This window comes from Thalassophryne amazonica, chromosome 13, assembly GCF_902500255.1.
Source record: "Thalassophryne amazonica chromosome 13, fThaAma1.1, whole genome shotgun sequence".
In the NCBI taxonomy this organism is placed as follows: domain Eukaryota; kingdom Metazoa; phylum Chordata; class Actinopteri; order Batrachoidiformes; family Batrachoididae; genus Thalassophryne; species Thalassophryne amazonica.
Window position 1 is genome coordinate 70,793,807 of NC_047115.1, and position 17,814 is coordinate 70,811,620.

A 17,814-nucleotide genomic window follows, 5' to 3' on the forward strand; every position below is an offset into this window, starting at 1 on the left:
TACAGTAAACAGAATCTCATAAGCAAACTACACACAGATTTTGGTGATTAAAAATAAAATAAATATGTACATACAGTCATGGTCAGAATTACTGGTGCCCCATATTTTATGTACGCATTTTAATATATGGTCAGAAATAAATGCAAACAAAGCAATTTTGTTTAATCAGAAATATTTTTAAATATGTCCAAAGTTATTTGGCAGCAAGATCAAAACAAAATGCTTTTATAAAGTGAAAAAAAAAATCCTGATATAAAATGTATGCTGGACATAATTATTGGCACCCTTTGATGAATTTACAGTAAATCATCACTTTTACGGACAGTTTTCTTTAGACAAGTCAGGGGATGGATACATGAACATTTCCAAGTCACTGATTATGTCTTGGATGTCATTTATGTGAATCTTTAAAAAATACAAACAGTTTGGCAGTGTATGTTAAATGTGTCTGGAGGAGGCAGTTATAAACTCAGTGAATGTGCAAGAAGGAGATGAGTGAGAGTGAGGGAAGCCACCAAGACACCCAAACAACTCTGAAGAAGTTACAGGCTTCTGTGTGATGTGGAAGCTTGACCGGAGTAAGCGGGTATAGAAAATGAATGAATGAATGAATCAAATCTCACAGTGTATATTGGGTTTCAGGTAATGCACGCCTTGCCACTATTGACACCCCACAACCACCACCACCAGAACAATAACCAGCAAATTCACACTTTATAAGAACTAGTTCAAAGTACAGTTCACACAGATGAGAATTAAATGAATTCATCTTCATAGTACACCATTTCTAATTGATTTTTTTTTAAGTGAGAATGTGTGACCCTGAGTTTATATTAGAATCAGAGACCTGTACCATTTACACTGCTGTGGATATTTACACATACACTCAACAAAAATATAAACGCAACACTTTTGGTTTTGCTCCCATTTTGTATGAGATGAACTCAAAGATCTAAAACTTTTTCCACATACACATTATCACCATTTCCCTCAAATATTGTTCACAAACCAGTCTAAATCTGTGATAGTGAGCACTTCTCCTTGCTGTGATAATCCATCCCACCTCACAGGTGTGCCATATCAAGATGCTGATTAGACACCATGATTAGTGCACAGGTGTGCCTTAGACTGCCCACAATAAAAGGCCACTCTGTTTTATTGGGGGGGGGGGGGGGGGGGGGGGATACTAGTCAGTATCTGGTGTGACCACCATTTCCCTCATGCAGTGCAACACATCTCCTTCGCATAGAGTTGATCAGGTTGTCAATTGTGGCCTGTGGAATGTTGGTCCACTCTTCTTCAATAGCTGTGTGAAGTTGCTGGATATTGGCAGGAACTGGTACACGCTGTCGTATACGCCGGTCCAGAGCATCCCAAACATGCTCAGTGGGTGACATGTCCAGTGAGTATGCCGGCCATGCAAGAACTGGGACATTTTCAGCTTCCAAGAATTGTGTACAGATCCTTGCAACATAGGGCCGTGCATTATCCTGCTACAACATGAGGTGATGTTGTGTTTGGTCCACTGCAACTTTTATATTCCGTTTTTATATTTTATTGCACTGTTTTGTATTGTTTGAAAGTAACACCTTTTTATTATTCATATTGTGGGAGCTGTCAGGACTTTCTAAATATTTGCACAAAAGCTGAACAGGAACTGTGGTTTTATTATTTCAGTGTTCACTTACTTAATTTCATTATTTTAAATTTTTATTTATGTTATTTTAGTGTGTGTTTGTATATTAAGGACAACAGCCACATGGGGGGTGGCACATTCTTGCCTAGGGCACTGAAATGGCTAAAGCCGGCTCTGCCAAAATCCATTCATTCATTTTTCTCCATTCAAACTGAACATTTTTGTGTGTGTTCCAATAAAACTATCCACTAAACTAACAACAAGTCAACATCATACACATGCACTTTTATAAGACGGTCAGTATCAAATATGGGGAGACGCATTCTTCAAAGATGATGATGTCGTACATATGTTATGAAAAGTTCTTTAGTCCAACTGCAGCATTGTAGTGTGAAACCAAATTATACCATATATATATATATATATATATATATATATATATATATATATATATATATATATATATATATATATATATATATATATATATATGTATGTATACTGAAGCATTTGTAATGATGCATAGTGTTTGTAAGCCTGTCCTCTGGACTGTGCACACCTACAGATCTGAATGAATGTGAGACAAAGGAGGTTGTGTGTACCCCTCCTGCCTTCTGCTCAAACACCTACGGAGGCTACCGGTGTGTCTGCAAGGGCACAGCTGATGTGGATGAAAACCAGGCTTGTGGAACAGGTAAGGAGCTCACAGTACTTTTTTATTTACATATTGTTTTTTGACAGATAAATAACTTAAAGAGCCAACAGAATGTCAACACCAGGCTGAGCGGTAAAACATTTTCATTGGGTATTTTCACTTCTTTCCTTCCATTTCTTATTAGCAATTTCCCCCCATCCTTTTTCCAGCTTTTTCTTTAAAACAAAATAGTAAAAAAACAAAACCCTTTTGCTTTTTCTTGACATTTTTAAAACCAAGAAAAGCAGAATGATGTGAATGTGGACCTGATTCTGGGTCTGGTTCTGGGCATCGGCATCCCTCTGCTCCTGCTGCTCCTCCTGGCTGTGGTGGCCTGCTGCTGCTGCTGCAAGAAGACCGTTACTGGAGAGTGAGTAACATTATCACCACACAGTATTTAAAATGCATACATTCATCGTGTGCTGTGGCTGTTGGAAGTCCAACAATCCACCTGTTCAGGATTAGATTTGATTAAATTAGATTTTATTGATCCCTTGGGAAGACTCCTTCGGGGAAATTGAAGTTCCAGCAGAATTGTATAGCAGTACACAGGGTAAGAAGCACACAGAGTATCAAAAGTGAAAGTAAAAAAGAAAAACAGTTTGCAAATATAAATATAAATACACAATATAAACACCAGATGGATTCTGGTTAAAACATGTCTATTACTGTATGTGATTAGGTCTCTGTCATTACTCATGTGACTGTGGACTTCCTAGGAAGGGCACAAACCCATGGACTCTGAGAAGACCAGATGTTCTAAAATGCCCACCATGTGGACACTAAAATGGCTGAAGAGCTAAGATTTTTAAAAAGTTCACTAAAAAAAAAAAAAAAATCCATTCAACTAGCTCCTTTCTAAAGCCAAATCTGTAGCCAAGAATTCTAACTCAATGACTGTATACCTCCACCGGGGTTATAATGACCAAAAATGAACCCCATCAGTGGACAGAAGAGAGTTTTAAACTCAGGTCTGCGGGTCTTTGTTAAACATTTGTACAGTACAGTACAAGGTTATAGGTGCAGTACATGCTTAATAACTATAAATAAATGTAAATACAATATGTGACCACTTTTCATATTGGGAAATATGTTGATGAAAATTCATTACTTCTTTTAGATGGTTTCCTGCAACCAATACTGGTTGTATTCAGTCAGGTTTTTACAGTAATAATAAGGGATCTTTGTGCTGCCATGTGCATTTTGGTAAAACTATGATTTGATGTGATTTGACATAATTTGAAGTATATTTGGGTGTAAATGGAAAAAGGGTACAAACAACAACCAAAACTAGACATCTTAGGGCAAAAAAATATCAATTTTCTTAGAATCACATTTTCTGATTCATTGTTAACTTTACACAACATAATTTGCAAGTTCAAGCATCAGAGTCATGAGCTAATGTTAATGTAAGTTCCAAGAGGCACCTTTTTTCCTCTTGTAATAAATGTAGATCCAAAACTGCATAATTCTGAAATTAGATTACAAATAAACACATTCAAAGGACATTCTATGTAAATTCCAAACTGAAAATACTGCATTTTAAGTGTTTTGTTGTGTTAGCTACTTAAAGCAATCAATGTGGGTTTAAACAGCCTTCTGCACGGCGCCTACAGGCGCCCATGCAACACTGACCACTATTAAAGCACTTACAGGCTGCAGTCTTGCATTTTGCCTCACATCCCTTTTTCCCTCTATTTACACCCAAATATACTTCAAAAGATGTCAAATAACATCAAATCATAGTTTTACCAAAATCATATTAATATGTTTTTCCGTAACATGGGTGGTCATCAGTTAATTTTTTATGGAATGCTCCTTTAAGGTAACTAAAATTTGTCAATTTGGTACTAATAAAAAAAAAAAATAATAATGTCAGTGGGTGTATTGAACTTATTTTCAAAGGTTCTGATACTTCAGGTATCAAGTGTATGTTGTGTAATGGAAACAATGAATCATAAAAAATGATTTTAATAAATTAGCCATAGTGTACTCTAAAATGTCTCTGTCTTCTTTGCTTTTGTCTTCTTATTTTCTTTATATTCACAAAAAACATACTTATGCAATTTTTATATTTAATTAATGTGCTTGATGTAAAAGAGGCCAATTATGATCAATTTTGATGTCATAACCATTTTGAAGTTGGATAAAGTAGACCCATCTTATCTGACATAATTGTATTTTCATAGCTAAGACTGGCATAATGCTCTATGTAAGTTGTCTTATTCGTTTTCTTGTGCAAGAAAACATATAATTAGACACCAAAATTGTCATAATCGGACCATCATAACAGATTTTATGAATTTGACCCTTCACGAAAAGTGCGTTGACCTTTCCACATTCTCGGTCATTGTGACGTAACGCAAGGTCAGAAATAGGTCAAACTATATATTTTTGAACTCTACTCGTCAAGATGAGTAATTTGATATGCATAGCAAAAGGATTGGACAATTTTTGAATTTTGACCCAAAAATGGCCAAAAAAATGATTTTTATTTTTGGCATTGCCCCTGATGTGAAACCTTACTATATAAGGACTTGATCTAGCATAGATGCCTGCTTGTAACAAAAACTGCCAAAAAAAAATTTTTGGAAGCACTTTTCTGCCTTCTGCTGGCTGTCTGTAGACAGTCGTCAAAAACTGAGTGACTATGCAAGAAGGAGAAGAGTGAGGAAAGCCACCAAGACACCCAGACAACCCAGAAGAAGTTACAGGCTTCTGTGGCTGTGATTGGAGCAGTTGTGCATAGTGCATGTTTTGCATTTTGTATCCCCAGTTATACAGCTTCATGATGAAGTGGTATAGAGGAGGAGTTTCTTTCACCAAAGCATTAAATCTAGTCTTGTATCTCAGATGTACCTTCTGGCAAATTGTAGCTGAACTTTCAGGTGTTTTTTTTAGTAAAACCCTCCGCTATACCTCTTCATGAAGCTGTATAAAAAAGAAAAATCCACAAACCAAAAAAGCAGTCAAACTAACTCTAATTTCATGATGTAAACATATGCACGATATAAAGATGTTTCCCCATAATTGATTATGCCCAATTTCATACAACAGCACAGGCATAACCATTAATAAACAAATACCAATCACTTAAAATTTTCCAAGTCCAAAAGCTCCCATACCATCATGATTTTACCTTCCTCCGGGGATCCATTTAATTTAATCAACACTTAGCAATTCCTCATCCAAGTCACTTGTATTTTCTGTTGTTTGCGAAGGATTCTGGCTTGTCTTGCTATGTCGGCATTTTTTTGTCAGGTGTTCGTTGACATACACGTCAGTTCCTCTCAGCTTTTTAAACTGCTGCAACAAATTGTTCTTAACTTTTCTGTTCACGAACCGGATAATGATGGCTGGTTTGAAGTTGTTGTCTTTCTTTGGGAGTGAATGATTGTCACTGTTAATGTGGATGTCATTTGAGGAAAAGATGATCTGCTGCTCCAGGGAGTGGGTTTCTCCCGACGTTTCATCTATAATGCTTGTGCTGCTGGCTGCGGCCCTGACGTATGACCAATGTCTGTTGTTCAATCCTGTTACAATAACATCTTCCATCCTTGTATACGGTTCCAGATCATCCACTTTTTTTTCCACAAGTCTGATTTTATTGTCTTTTTCTTGCATCAGTTTTCTCAGTTCCACGTACCTCCTTCAACAAACCAAGTAATTCTGTCTGTTTTTTAACATAAAGTTCAGTGACTGTCTTATCTCGTCCACTGTTTGACAGTGCCTGTTCTATCACAGAATTATTACTGTTGCATTACATGGCCCCTTTAATAATGATCTTTTTTGAGCAAGAGTTTAACCTGGACTGTTTTTTATTTTCAAATGAAAAACTATGAAAAAAAAATTCATGCAATAAAGATGTTTATAGTTTTGTATGTTTAAAAGGTCTGTGATTATATAATTAACCACCGTTAATGTTTAAAGTAGCCGGGACATTTTAATTACAGTATTACCACGACTGTTATGTCTTTCTGTGAAATTGAGTTCATAGTGAGTTATGTTGATAAGAAACATATTTAACAGGTGTTTTGACTCGCGAGAACAGGGGATAAAAGAAAGAATAATGGATGTAGAGACCACTGATATCTCTGGTTCCAATCAGAGCTACACCAAAATACTGCTGATCTCCAAAGGAATGGATATTTGGTGTTATTTTTCATTATTTCTTTGGTGTCATGAAAAAATTTAATTCTGGTCTGGTGGGGGATCTGTATTGCCATATAGGGGAAAAAATAATTTATCACAGTGTTGGCGGTATCATGGTGCACCCTCACACCTGTGACTAATTTGACACCAGTGTACCACCCACCCTACATTGGCTGGGCTGATGAGTCTAGTTTTCTGTTGTGAGGTCCAGACATTAGGGTCAGAATGTACATGAAATCATGGATTAGGCTGCTGCTGGTAGTGTCATGCTGTGGCATCTGAATGATGCTGTTATGTCATTATGGACAAAAACCTCTGAGGAATGTTTCCAGCACCTTGTTGAAGCCATGCCACTAAGACGTTAAGGCAGTTCCAAAGGTAAAACAGGGTCAAATCAATCTGGTACCAAATGAAATGGTCACTGAGTGTAAGTGTCTCCACTGTGATGCCAGTGCTCATTGGTGGAGCTGCTGAGTTGTCTATATTTTTACATTCATTCATTCATCTTCTACCGCTTAGTCCATTTAAGGGTTGCGGGGGGCTGGAGCCTATCCCAGCAGCCATAGAGCGCGAGGCGGGGTACACCCAAGACAGGACGCCAGTCTGTCGCAGGGCCACAAACAGACAAACAAACACAGACACACCCACTCACACAACTACGGACAATTTAAAGATTCCAATCCACCTAACCCGCATGTCTTTGGATGTGGGAGGAAACCGAAGCACCCGGAGGAAACCCACGCAAACACGGGGAGAACATGCAAACTCCACACAGAAAGGCCACGGGAATTGAACCCATGACCTTCTTGCTGTGAGGCAACAATGCTAACCACTAATCCACCGTGCTGCCCCTATATTTTTACAATGTTGAATTAATCTTTGCTGTGAAGCAGAAACAATTAACAGTTTGTAATTTGTTGACAACCTTCTAAAGTTACAAATGAGGGAATGAAATAGTAGGCGATGCGTTCTCTGAGTCAACAACATCCATGTTTCCTTTGAGGAAACACAGACCAAGAGGTAACGTAATGTAGTGCACTAACCAATTACAGGGTGCAAAGAAGGGCAGCAAATAAGACTATTAACAATATTTCATCAGGGGCTGGGTAAAGGCATGCACACATTAGGATTTTTAATGTCAAAAACTGGCCATTGTATGTCAGAACACACCACGTTTCGTTTTTGTTTAAAGCATTCTGAACATAGATCTCACAATAACTAGCATAGAAAGTGTTTTAAAGTGTAGCAGCCATGTAGGTGTGACATTGCTCCACAGAGACCTCATGACTAACTCTTGTCTTCTATGACTCTGCTGCAACGCGGTCTTCCTTGTATTTACCTTCTCAGATGGAGGACATACTGCCCACATTTGTTCTATATTAGACAGAAACACTACCTACTAACAGCTTTGGTTCTGATCACGAAACTGTACTTGGGTAACACTGAGGAATATTTGCAGAATGGAATGAACAGTCAACCAAAGTAATGACAATAACATCTTAGTATATCTTAACATTAGATGTCCGACATTTGATTCACGTACGAATCTTAATTAAACAGTCGGATTCCCCTGGTCCGCACCAGTTCTAAGTCAGCTGCTAGGGTCAACTGCAATACTCAAATAACCTGTTTTATGTCTTTTCATCATAACGTCTTAAATAGAAACTAGAGCTTTGCGCTCATACATACCTCCCCTAACACAAGTTCCCAATTCCACAAATTTTCACCTTGGAAAAAATGTTCAAGGTCAAAGTCCTGTTAGAAGCGGCTTTTCATAAGCTAAAATACGATACAAAATACAGATCAAAAGGGCTTTTCAATGTTAAAATCAAATGTTCGCTAAATCCGCAATATGGATCAGATTGCGGATCAAACTTAGTCGATTCATTGAGAGTCACCAGTTTGCACCTCATTATCACAAATGAGAGTGATTGAGGCACTTTTGATTGGGATATAATTAGGGAATAACCCTGTTGTGCCTGATATTTTGTGGACATTCGTGCTGGTTATATGGTTGCAAATTGAGCTTTACGCGTAAGTGGAGCCGGTAAAAAGGAGTTTTGTGGCGATGTGTAAGCGGAGCCATAAAACAGATATTTGTGACCCTATAACAGCATGGACGTCTGCAAATCATCAGGCACAAGGGGGTTGTTCCCATTCTAATTCAATTCCATCATTTGCACGGTTTATTTTTCTGTAGGTAATTCGGTCAGTGAAGCTTACATCGAGCCAAAGCAACGTCACTCCAACAGCAGTCAGGGCGCGGAGTAATCCATCAAACGTGAAAATCCATCAAATGTGAAATGGTTATTCTGTATCAAAATCTGAAGTTGCACGGATGACAAGAATCACATCTTGTCAGAACACTGGTCAGGGCACAGAGTAATACATCCAAATGTGCAGTGGTCGAATATTTTGCCATCGTTACCCAGATATTATACGGTCTGAAATCTCACATGCTTAACCAATCAGATTCGTGGAAAAAATGTGATTGATTAGAATGTAAAATATACATTAAATGGGGTTTTCACAGCTGGTCTGCTCTGTGTAAGCCTGATCCCATCAGATCTAAGAAGTTAAGCAGTGCATCATCTGGTTAGTGCTTGGATGGGAGACCTCTTCAGAACACCAGCGGCTGTGTGTGTGTGTTTCTCCAGGTGAAACTGGAGTTGTGTCAGGAAGGGCATCCGGCGTAAAACTTGTGCCAATTACCAATGCGGATCTGGCTGTATCTGCTGTGGCGACCCCGTCCCGAGACGGGAGCAGCCGAAATGCCAACACACACACACACACACACACACACATTAAATAGGGTTTTCAATGTTAAATTTAAATGGCCAAAAAATCTGTAATCTGGACAAGATCTGAATCAAACTTTGTCAGTCGATAAAGGATACCATTCTAAACAATGCTGTTAAATATGAAAGAATTTGTTCAATGTTAAAGATAGGGATTTTCCTGGCTTTGCCCTTTGGCCTATGACCTTGAAAACTGAATCAGTTCTTACCTATCAGGATATGAATCTTCAGTAAAAATTTCGCAATGATATATGAAACATTGTGTGTTCACAAACAGACAGGCAGACAAACAGATAAACAAATAAACAACCAATCAGGGACAATAACATAACCTCCTCCAACTTCATCGGCAGAGGTAAAAACACATAGCAGTATTCCTAGGATTTGGAAAAGCCTGGGCATGTACTGTACCTTCTGCAATGCAGTGAATCAGATGAGTCCAGCCTCTCCAGGTTATCACAGTAACTCAGAAACGGTAAATGGTAACATCTTGTAACTCAGCAAATTCAACGGGGATATAACTAGGATAAATGCCTTCATATCTGTTGAACTTTGATGTTGCTGATCGATCAAAAAAGTAACTGTATTGTGCCTGTGTAATATCCTATAGATATGTCCACCACCTTTTGGACAGTTAGTGGATGTTGAATAGCTGATGGATTAGGAGCAGGTGTGGTTGTCAGTGAGAGTGACAAACTGTTCCTGCACAGAAATGTACTAAAATCAGAGAAGTAAGTAACTGCTTTCTCATTGTTTCACAGTGGTTGTGGTATTACCGCTACACAACCCGGTAAAAAGGATTTTGTATCATTGTAGCTGAAGCAGACTTCTCTCTGTCCTAAAATGTGTTTTTTTAATTGCACGTACTTTCAAATGAGCTTGTGTTTTCATTTCTAAAGCCAAGGTCTGGTGACCACCGATGCCACCTTTGCTTGTTTGTTCATTACAAGTGTATTTTCTTTGCTTAGATGTCTAGTGTAGTATGAGAATGTATGTGGGGTGAATGTGTTGTGGTGTATCTTTTCATGACTTTGTGGATTATTTTGGGCACGGGTCCTTGGTCCCGCTAAGGCTATGCAGATGTACGACATCTGGGCCAGGTGTTTGTGGGCCACGGAGACATAATCCTCCTGACATCTGGCCCACTTTTTCTGTTGTCAGTACAATAGACCCTATGGATATAACAGCCGGAGAATCGGGGATTGTTGTGAGATTAGAGTGACTAAGCAAAAGTTTCGGGAAAGCAGTCAGGAGACATTTGGATTACAGGGTATAATAAAATTACAACTTAGGCTCCAGATGCAATTTAAAGACAACACTCCAAATTGTACCGTCCTCCCAGTCTTATAACTGCACGGTGATTTATGTTGCACTCCATCTCACTTTCACAGAAGATGTGCATATTTGCACAAAAATGAAATCATGATTGTACACATGATCTAAAATTGTAAATTAGACAATAGTGAGTATGAAGAAACCTTTTTACATCCGCCAAGGATGTTATGTTTTCGGTCGAGTTTGTTTGTTTGTTTGTCTGGCTGTTTGTCTGTTTGTCAGCAGGATAACTCAAAAGGTTTTGAACGGATTTTGATGAAATTTTGTGGAGTAGTTGGAAATGACAAGAGGAACAAGTGATTGAATTTTAGTGGTGATCTGGATCACGATCCAGATCCAGGAATTTTTTAAAGGATTCTTCACTATTGCGGGATAGGGGGAATTTTGACATTCTAGTTTCTAACTCCACAAAAACAAGGCAAAAAGGCTTGAAAAAAATTATGGTGTAACATAGTCAAATGTTCTATCAAACAACAAAGTTTGGCGATGATCAGATCCGAATTGCGGATCTGGTGATCCAGAATATGCAAAAATATAGGGAAAATAGAAAATGTGTCAGTGTGAGGTGACAAATGAAGCTAGAGATGCACAACTAACACCAAATTGTAGCTGAATCTGTACTGATTCAGTAAGGTGTCATCAGATTTGATGTAGCTTCAAATGTTATGGAGCTAGATCCAGAAGAAAACCGCCATTACCGAAAAATCGTTTTTATACAATAACTTTTGAACTAATAAAGATATAAAAGTGATTCCAAGTTCTAGTGGTATGTTTTCATGGTCAAGGATGTCAAATATACAGGAAAGAAAAGTGTATGTATCATAGTTTTGGTTGTAACACTGAATTGTTGAATAGATCACTGTGCCAAGGAGGGAATCTCTTTAGGGTCAGTGACCCTATGGCCTTGGTGGAGGTTTGCACTCTCTGAGTGCTTCTAGTTTTGGTGTATGTTTCAAGCTTTTTATCACTTTATCCCAAGATTTGAGCATCATACAGCACTAATATCTAGGCTAAAACCCACTTGAATATTCATGGCCCACTAAGTAAACCACAACAACTATTTCCCTGAAACATTTCCATAAATCACTTGGACTGATTATCTCCTGAATGAAATTATTGATGTAACATGAGTGATAAGCAGGACTATTCCCTGGAAAATATACTAAAAGTGCAGAAGTCTGAATTCTTTCATGTTCGGGTGATTTTCAATGGGCAACAGGTCTGGACTGCAGGCAGGCCAGTCTAGTACTGATATTTTATTCAGAGATATTTTAAAACATTAGAAAAAACGTTTCTTTACCATTCATTTTTATCATTGAAGATCAAATGTCTGGGTGTGGGACAAGCACAAAACGGCAATATTTGCATATAATGATGCTGAAAAAAGGTGAAAAAGTCATCATAGACTACTAGAACAAATTTCTTAACACACTTTCATTGTAAAGATAACTATAAAAGTGTGAAATTTCCACTTTTTTCAGTTTTTCATACAATATGATCAAAGGACATAATAAGTGCCCGTAGTCTAAGAATCACCCGTTCATTATTTTGACAAGACCTTTTATCATGCAGAAAAATGCACAGTTTTACTTTTCTAGACATTTTATTGTATGTACTAAGTCCACATTTACATTCTGACTGGTTTGTGCTTTTTTCTTTTTTTTTTTTTTTTGCAGCCTCCCTCACTTGTTGCCAGAAAATATAAGGGGACAATACAACCCTCCACCCTACAACTACTCAGATTCTGCTCTGCACTACATTACCCACTGCAGCCCACGGATCATAGATGACCTCCAACTCAGGAGACACCGCAGATAGCACACACTGAAACACAAATAGAATGCCTCATTTTCAACACACACAAAGCCAAAGGACACAAAGTTCTGTGTCTGTGTGTTATATAATGCCACAAAGACAGACTCTTATTTATACTGCAACAAACAACAAGTAATTAAATGTGGGTAACTTATGAAGTCATTTATTTTCAATCTGCTGTGCTGAGTGCTGCACCTGTCAGCAAACCCTTTGGACTACGCCACAATTTACACTCAGAGTCTGACCCAGCAAAAACTCAACAATCTCTTGGCCAATGACATTGATGAAAAGTAAACCACTGCAGTGGTCTTTGGTTTCCAGCTGATTCAAAGCCAACACTCTTCTTCTCAGAAACATTCATGTTTGTTAAAGCATCTACTGTCAGGAACCATCCAGCACCTACTGTTACCACTCGAAAAAGTGCACAGACTCAATCTACCATTCTCTGAAGACCATCTATATCATCTGCTATCTACAAAACTCTTTATTTCAGTTTGTGTAGGTTTTTTTTTTTTTCAGATTATTTTACCAACCATGCATAAGAATGTAGCTGTCTTTTTTTTCTGGTTAATTTAACAAAGCACAATGATTTTATATTTAATTCTTTTCTTTATTATTGAACTGTCACTGTAAGTAAAATGATATGTAAATATTATGTATATAATTAAAAGTTTGTCACTTCTGAATGTGTGATGGGACGTTTTGGAGAATGAGTGGTGAAGGATGGCTAAAGAAACTTTATCCATACATTGGAAAACATTAAAGCACTCGGGAGCGTGTCCTTGATGACCCGTGATATTTCGCCATGGTGCCACGGTGTTGTTTTAACTAACATTGAGATGACTCGACTTGTCTTTAGCCAGCTAGTTCATGACTACCAGCTGTCTTGACAATAAATTGCTGAAACTCCTAATTGACTTGAATTAGAAAGAAAACAAAAAACACCTATCAGAGTACAACTTGAAAACATGGCATTAATAGTGGACTACATGAGAACAATGTTTGTAGTTCTACAACCCCAAATCCAATGAAGTTGGGACATTGTGTAAAATGTAAATAAAAACAGAATACAATGATTTGCAAATCCTCTTGACCTATATTGAATTGAATACACCACAAAGACAAGATATTTAATGTTCATACTGATAAACTTGATTGTTTTTGTGCAAATATTTGCTCATTTTGAAATGGATGCCTGCTGGGACAGTGGTTTGTTTACCACTATGTTACATCACCTTTCGTTCTAACAACACTCAATAAGTGTTTGGTAACTGAGGAGAAATTGTTGAAGCTTTGCAGATGGAATTCTTTTCCATTCTTGCTTGATGTACGACTTCAGTTGTTCAACAGTTCGGGGTCTCCATTATCGTATTTTGCGCTTCATAATGTGCCACACATTTTCAATGGGCAACAGGTCTGGACTGCAGGCAGGCCAGTCTAGTACCCGCACTCTTTCACTATGAAGCCACGCTGTTGTAACACGTGCAGAATGTGGCTTGGCATTGTCTTGCTGAAATAAGCAGGGACGTCCCTGAAAAAGACGTTGCTTGGATGGCAGCATGTGTTGCTTCAAAACCTGGATGTAGCTTTCAGCATTGATGGTGCCATCACAGATGTGTAAGTTGTCCATGCCATTGGCACTAACACACCCCCATACCATCACAGATGCTGACTTTTGAACTTAGCACTGGTAACAATCTGGATGGTCTTTTTCTTCTTTTGTCCAGAGGACATGGGGATCCATGATTTCCAAAAACAATTTGAAATGTGGACTCATCAGACCACAGCACACTTTTCCACTTTGCGTCTGTCCATTTCAAATGAGCTCAGGCCCAGAGAAGGCGGTGGTGTTTCTGGATGTTGTTGATGTATGACTTTCGCTTTGTATGGTAGAGTTTTAACTTGCACTTGTAGATGTAGCGACAAGCTGTGTTAACTGACAATGGTTTTCTGAAGTGTTCCTGAGCCCACACAGTAAGATCCTTTCCACAATGATGTCAGTTTTTAATGCAGTGCCTCCTGAGTGATCAAAGGTCACGGGCATTCAGTGTTGGTTTTCGGCATTGCCACTTACGTGTAGAAAGTTCTCCAGATTCTCTGAATTTTCTGATTATATTATGGTCTGTAGATGATGGAATCCCTAAATTCCTTGCAATTGATTGTTGAGAAACATTGTTCTTAAACTGTTGGATTATTTTTTCATGCAGTTGTTCAGTTGGTAAACATATCACTGTCCCAGCTTTTTTGAAACGTGTTGCAGGCATCCATTTCAAAATGAGCAAATATTTGCACAAAAACAATAAAGTTTATTAGTTTGAACATTAAATATCTTGTCTTTGTGGTGTATTCAATTCAATATAGAAGAGGATTTGCAAATCATTGTATTCTGTTTTTATTTACATTTTACACAATGTCCCAACTTCATTGGAATTGGGGTTGTACTAGATGTAAGATGTATTTATTCAAAACCCTTAAATGAAGCGAGTGCTGGCTGCTGGAATTTGTCCACCTCTGTTGTTTGCTCCATGGATACCCTGTTTGTTTCTGAGAGCTGTGCGGATAAACCTGAAGTACCCAACTAGTCGACAAGAATAAAATCTGTTGACTAGTTGAGTACCAGCTAGTCAAGCTATTACAACTTGTCGTCACAACCCTACCTTTAACCATGGTAGGATTTTCAAGACCTTCAAAAAATGTATTTTTTGTGTTGTGGCCTCTGTGAACCCGTAGTTATATTACAAGCGTGCCAAGGTTGTTTTTGCACATTGTACAAGTCTGGTGCATTGCATCATTGAACCGTGCGCTTGATTACATTTATGCACCACTGTGAACTTCACATGCTGGTTTGTGAAAGTTATAAACTATGACCTTCCAGGATGTATATCTTCGTGCATCACAGTGAACGATGCTAGCTGTGTCCTGAACCTTTGAAAAAAAAAAAAAGACACTGGCACATTCTCAAGCAAGCAGATGTCCAAATATGTCAAGTTAAATCTGCTGACATTTGTTGTTCATGAACTTCTTATATTTAAAACTCAACATGCTACAAAATTGTTGGTACCCCTATATTTTATGTACACATTTTAATATATGGTCAGAAATAAATGCAAATAAAGCAATTTTGTTTAATCAAAATATTTTTTTTAAATGTCCAACGTTATTTGGCAACAAGAACAAAACAAAATGCTTTCATAAAGTGAAACAAAAAATCCTGACATAAAATGTATGCCGGACACAGTTATTGGCACCCTTTGATGCATTTACAGCACATCGTTAATTTTACAGCCAGTTTTCTTTAGACAAGTCAGGGGATGGATACATAAACATTTTCAATTCACTAAATATGTCTTAGACTTCATTTACATCAGTCTTTAAGAAATACAAACAGTATGGCACTGTATGGTAAATCTGTCTGGAGGAGGCAGTAGCTATTTTTCTGGTGTGTATATATGCTATGTGTGTAGCGCATATATATATATATATATATATATATATATATATATAGTCAAAATATCAATTGGGTTAGTGACCCGTTCATGAAGATCAATCAATCAATCAACTTCTTTTTTATATAGCGCCAAATCACAACAAACAGTTGCCCCAAGGCGCTCCACATTGTAAGGCAAGGCCATACAACAATTATGAAAAACCCCAATGGTCAAAACGACCCCCTATGAGCAAGCACTTGGGTACAGTGGGAAGGAAAAACTCCCTTTTAACAGGAAGAAACCTCCAGCAGAACCAGGCTCAGGGAGGGGCAGTCTTCTGCTGAGACTGGTTGGGGCTGAGGGAAAGAACCAGGAAAAAGACATGCTGTGGAGGGGGGGCAGAGATCGATCACTAATGATTAAATGCAGAGTGATGCATACGGAGCAAAAAGAGAAAGAAACAGTGCATCATGGGAACCCCCCCACAGTCTACGTCTAAAGCAGCATAACCAAGGGATGGTCCAGGGTCACCTGATCCAGCCCTAACTATAAGCCTTAGCGAAAAGGAAAGTTTTAAGCCTAATCTTAAAAGTAGAGAGGGTATCTGTCTCCCTGATCTGAATTGGGAGCTGGTTCCACAGGAGAGGAGCCTGAAAGCTGAAGGCTCTGCCTCCCATTCTACTCTTACAAACCCTAGGAACTACAAGTAAGCCTGCAGTCTGAGAGCGAAGCGCTCTAATGGGGTAATATGGTACTACGAGGTCCCTAAGATAAGATGGGACCTGATTATTCAAAACCTTATAAGTAAGAAGAAGAATTTTAAATTCTATTCTAGAACCAACAGGAAGCCAATGAAGAGAGGCCAACACGGGTGAGATATGCTCTCTCCTGCTAGTCCCCGTCAGTACTCTAGCTGCAGCATTCTGAACCAACTGAAGGCTTTTTAGGGAACTTTTAGGACAACCTGATAATAATGAATTACAATAGTCCAGCCTAGAGGAAATAAATGCATGAATTAGTTTTTCAGCATCACTCTGAGACAAGACCTTTCTGATTTTAGAGATATTGCGTAAATGCAAAAAGGCAGTCCTACATATTTGTTTAATATGCACTTTGAATGACATATCCTGATCAAAAATGACTCCAAGATTTCTCACAGTATTACTAGAGGTCAGGGAAATGCCATCCAGAGTAAAGATCTGGTTAGACACCATGCTTCTAAGATTTGTGGGGCCAAGTACAATAACTTCAGTTTTATCTGAGTTTAAAAGCAGGAAATTAAAGGTCATCCATGTCTTTATGTCTGTAAGACAATCCTGCAGTTCAGCTAATTGGTGTGTATCCTCTGGCTTCATGGATAGATAAAGCTGGGTATCATCTGCGTAACAATGAAAATTTAAGCAATACCGTCTAATAATACTGCCTAAGGGAAGCATGTATAAAGTGAATAAAATTGGTCCTAGCACAGAACCTTGTGGAACTCCATAATTAACTTTAGTCTGTGAAGAAGATTCCCCATTAACATGAACAAACTGTAATCTATTAGACAAATATGATTCAAACCACCGCAGCGCAGTGCCTTTAATACCTATGACATGCTCTAATCTCTGTAATAAAATTTTATGGTCAACAGTATCAAAAGCAGCACTGAGGTCCAACAGAACAAGCACAGAGATACGTCCACTGTCCGAAGCCATAAGAAGATCATTTGTAACCTTCACTAATGCTGTTTCTGTACTATGATGAATTCTAAAACCTGACTGAAACTCTTCAAATAGACCATTCCTCTGCAGGTGATCAGTTAGCTGTTTTACAACTACCCTCTCAAGAATCTTTGAGAGAAAAGGAAGGTTGGAGATTGGCCTATAATTAGCTAAGATAGCTGGGTCAAGTGATGGCTTTTTAAGTAATGGTTTAATTACTGCCACCTTAAAAGCCTGTGGTACATAACCAACT

At 38.2% G+C, this 17,814-nt stretch overlaps 1 protein-coding gene across 1 annotated transcript in view; it reads left to right on the forward strand.

Annotated features, from left to right (window-relative positions):
* Nucleotides 1-13,116, forward strand: part of si:ch73-105b23.6 (fibrillin-2) — a 97,972-nt gene extending 84,856 nt beyond the window's left edge. The window contains exons 18-20 of the mRNA XM_034184393.1: nucleotides 2,202-2,330; nucleotides 2,571-2,700; nucleotides 12,292-13,116. Of these exons, the coding sequence (XP_034040284.1) occupies nucleotides 2,202-2,330; nucleotides 2,571-2,700; nucleotides 12,292-12,433 (401 nt within the window). The 3' untranslated portion in view covers nucleotides 12,434-13,116. The remainder of the gene's footprint in view (nucleotides 1-2,201; nucleotides 2,331-2,570; nucleotides 2,701-12,291) is intronic.
* The last annotated feature ends 4,698 nt before the right edge of the window (nucleotides 13,117-17,814 follow it).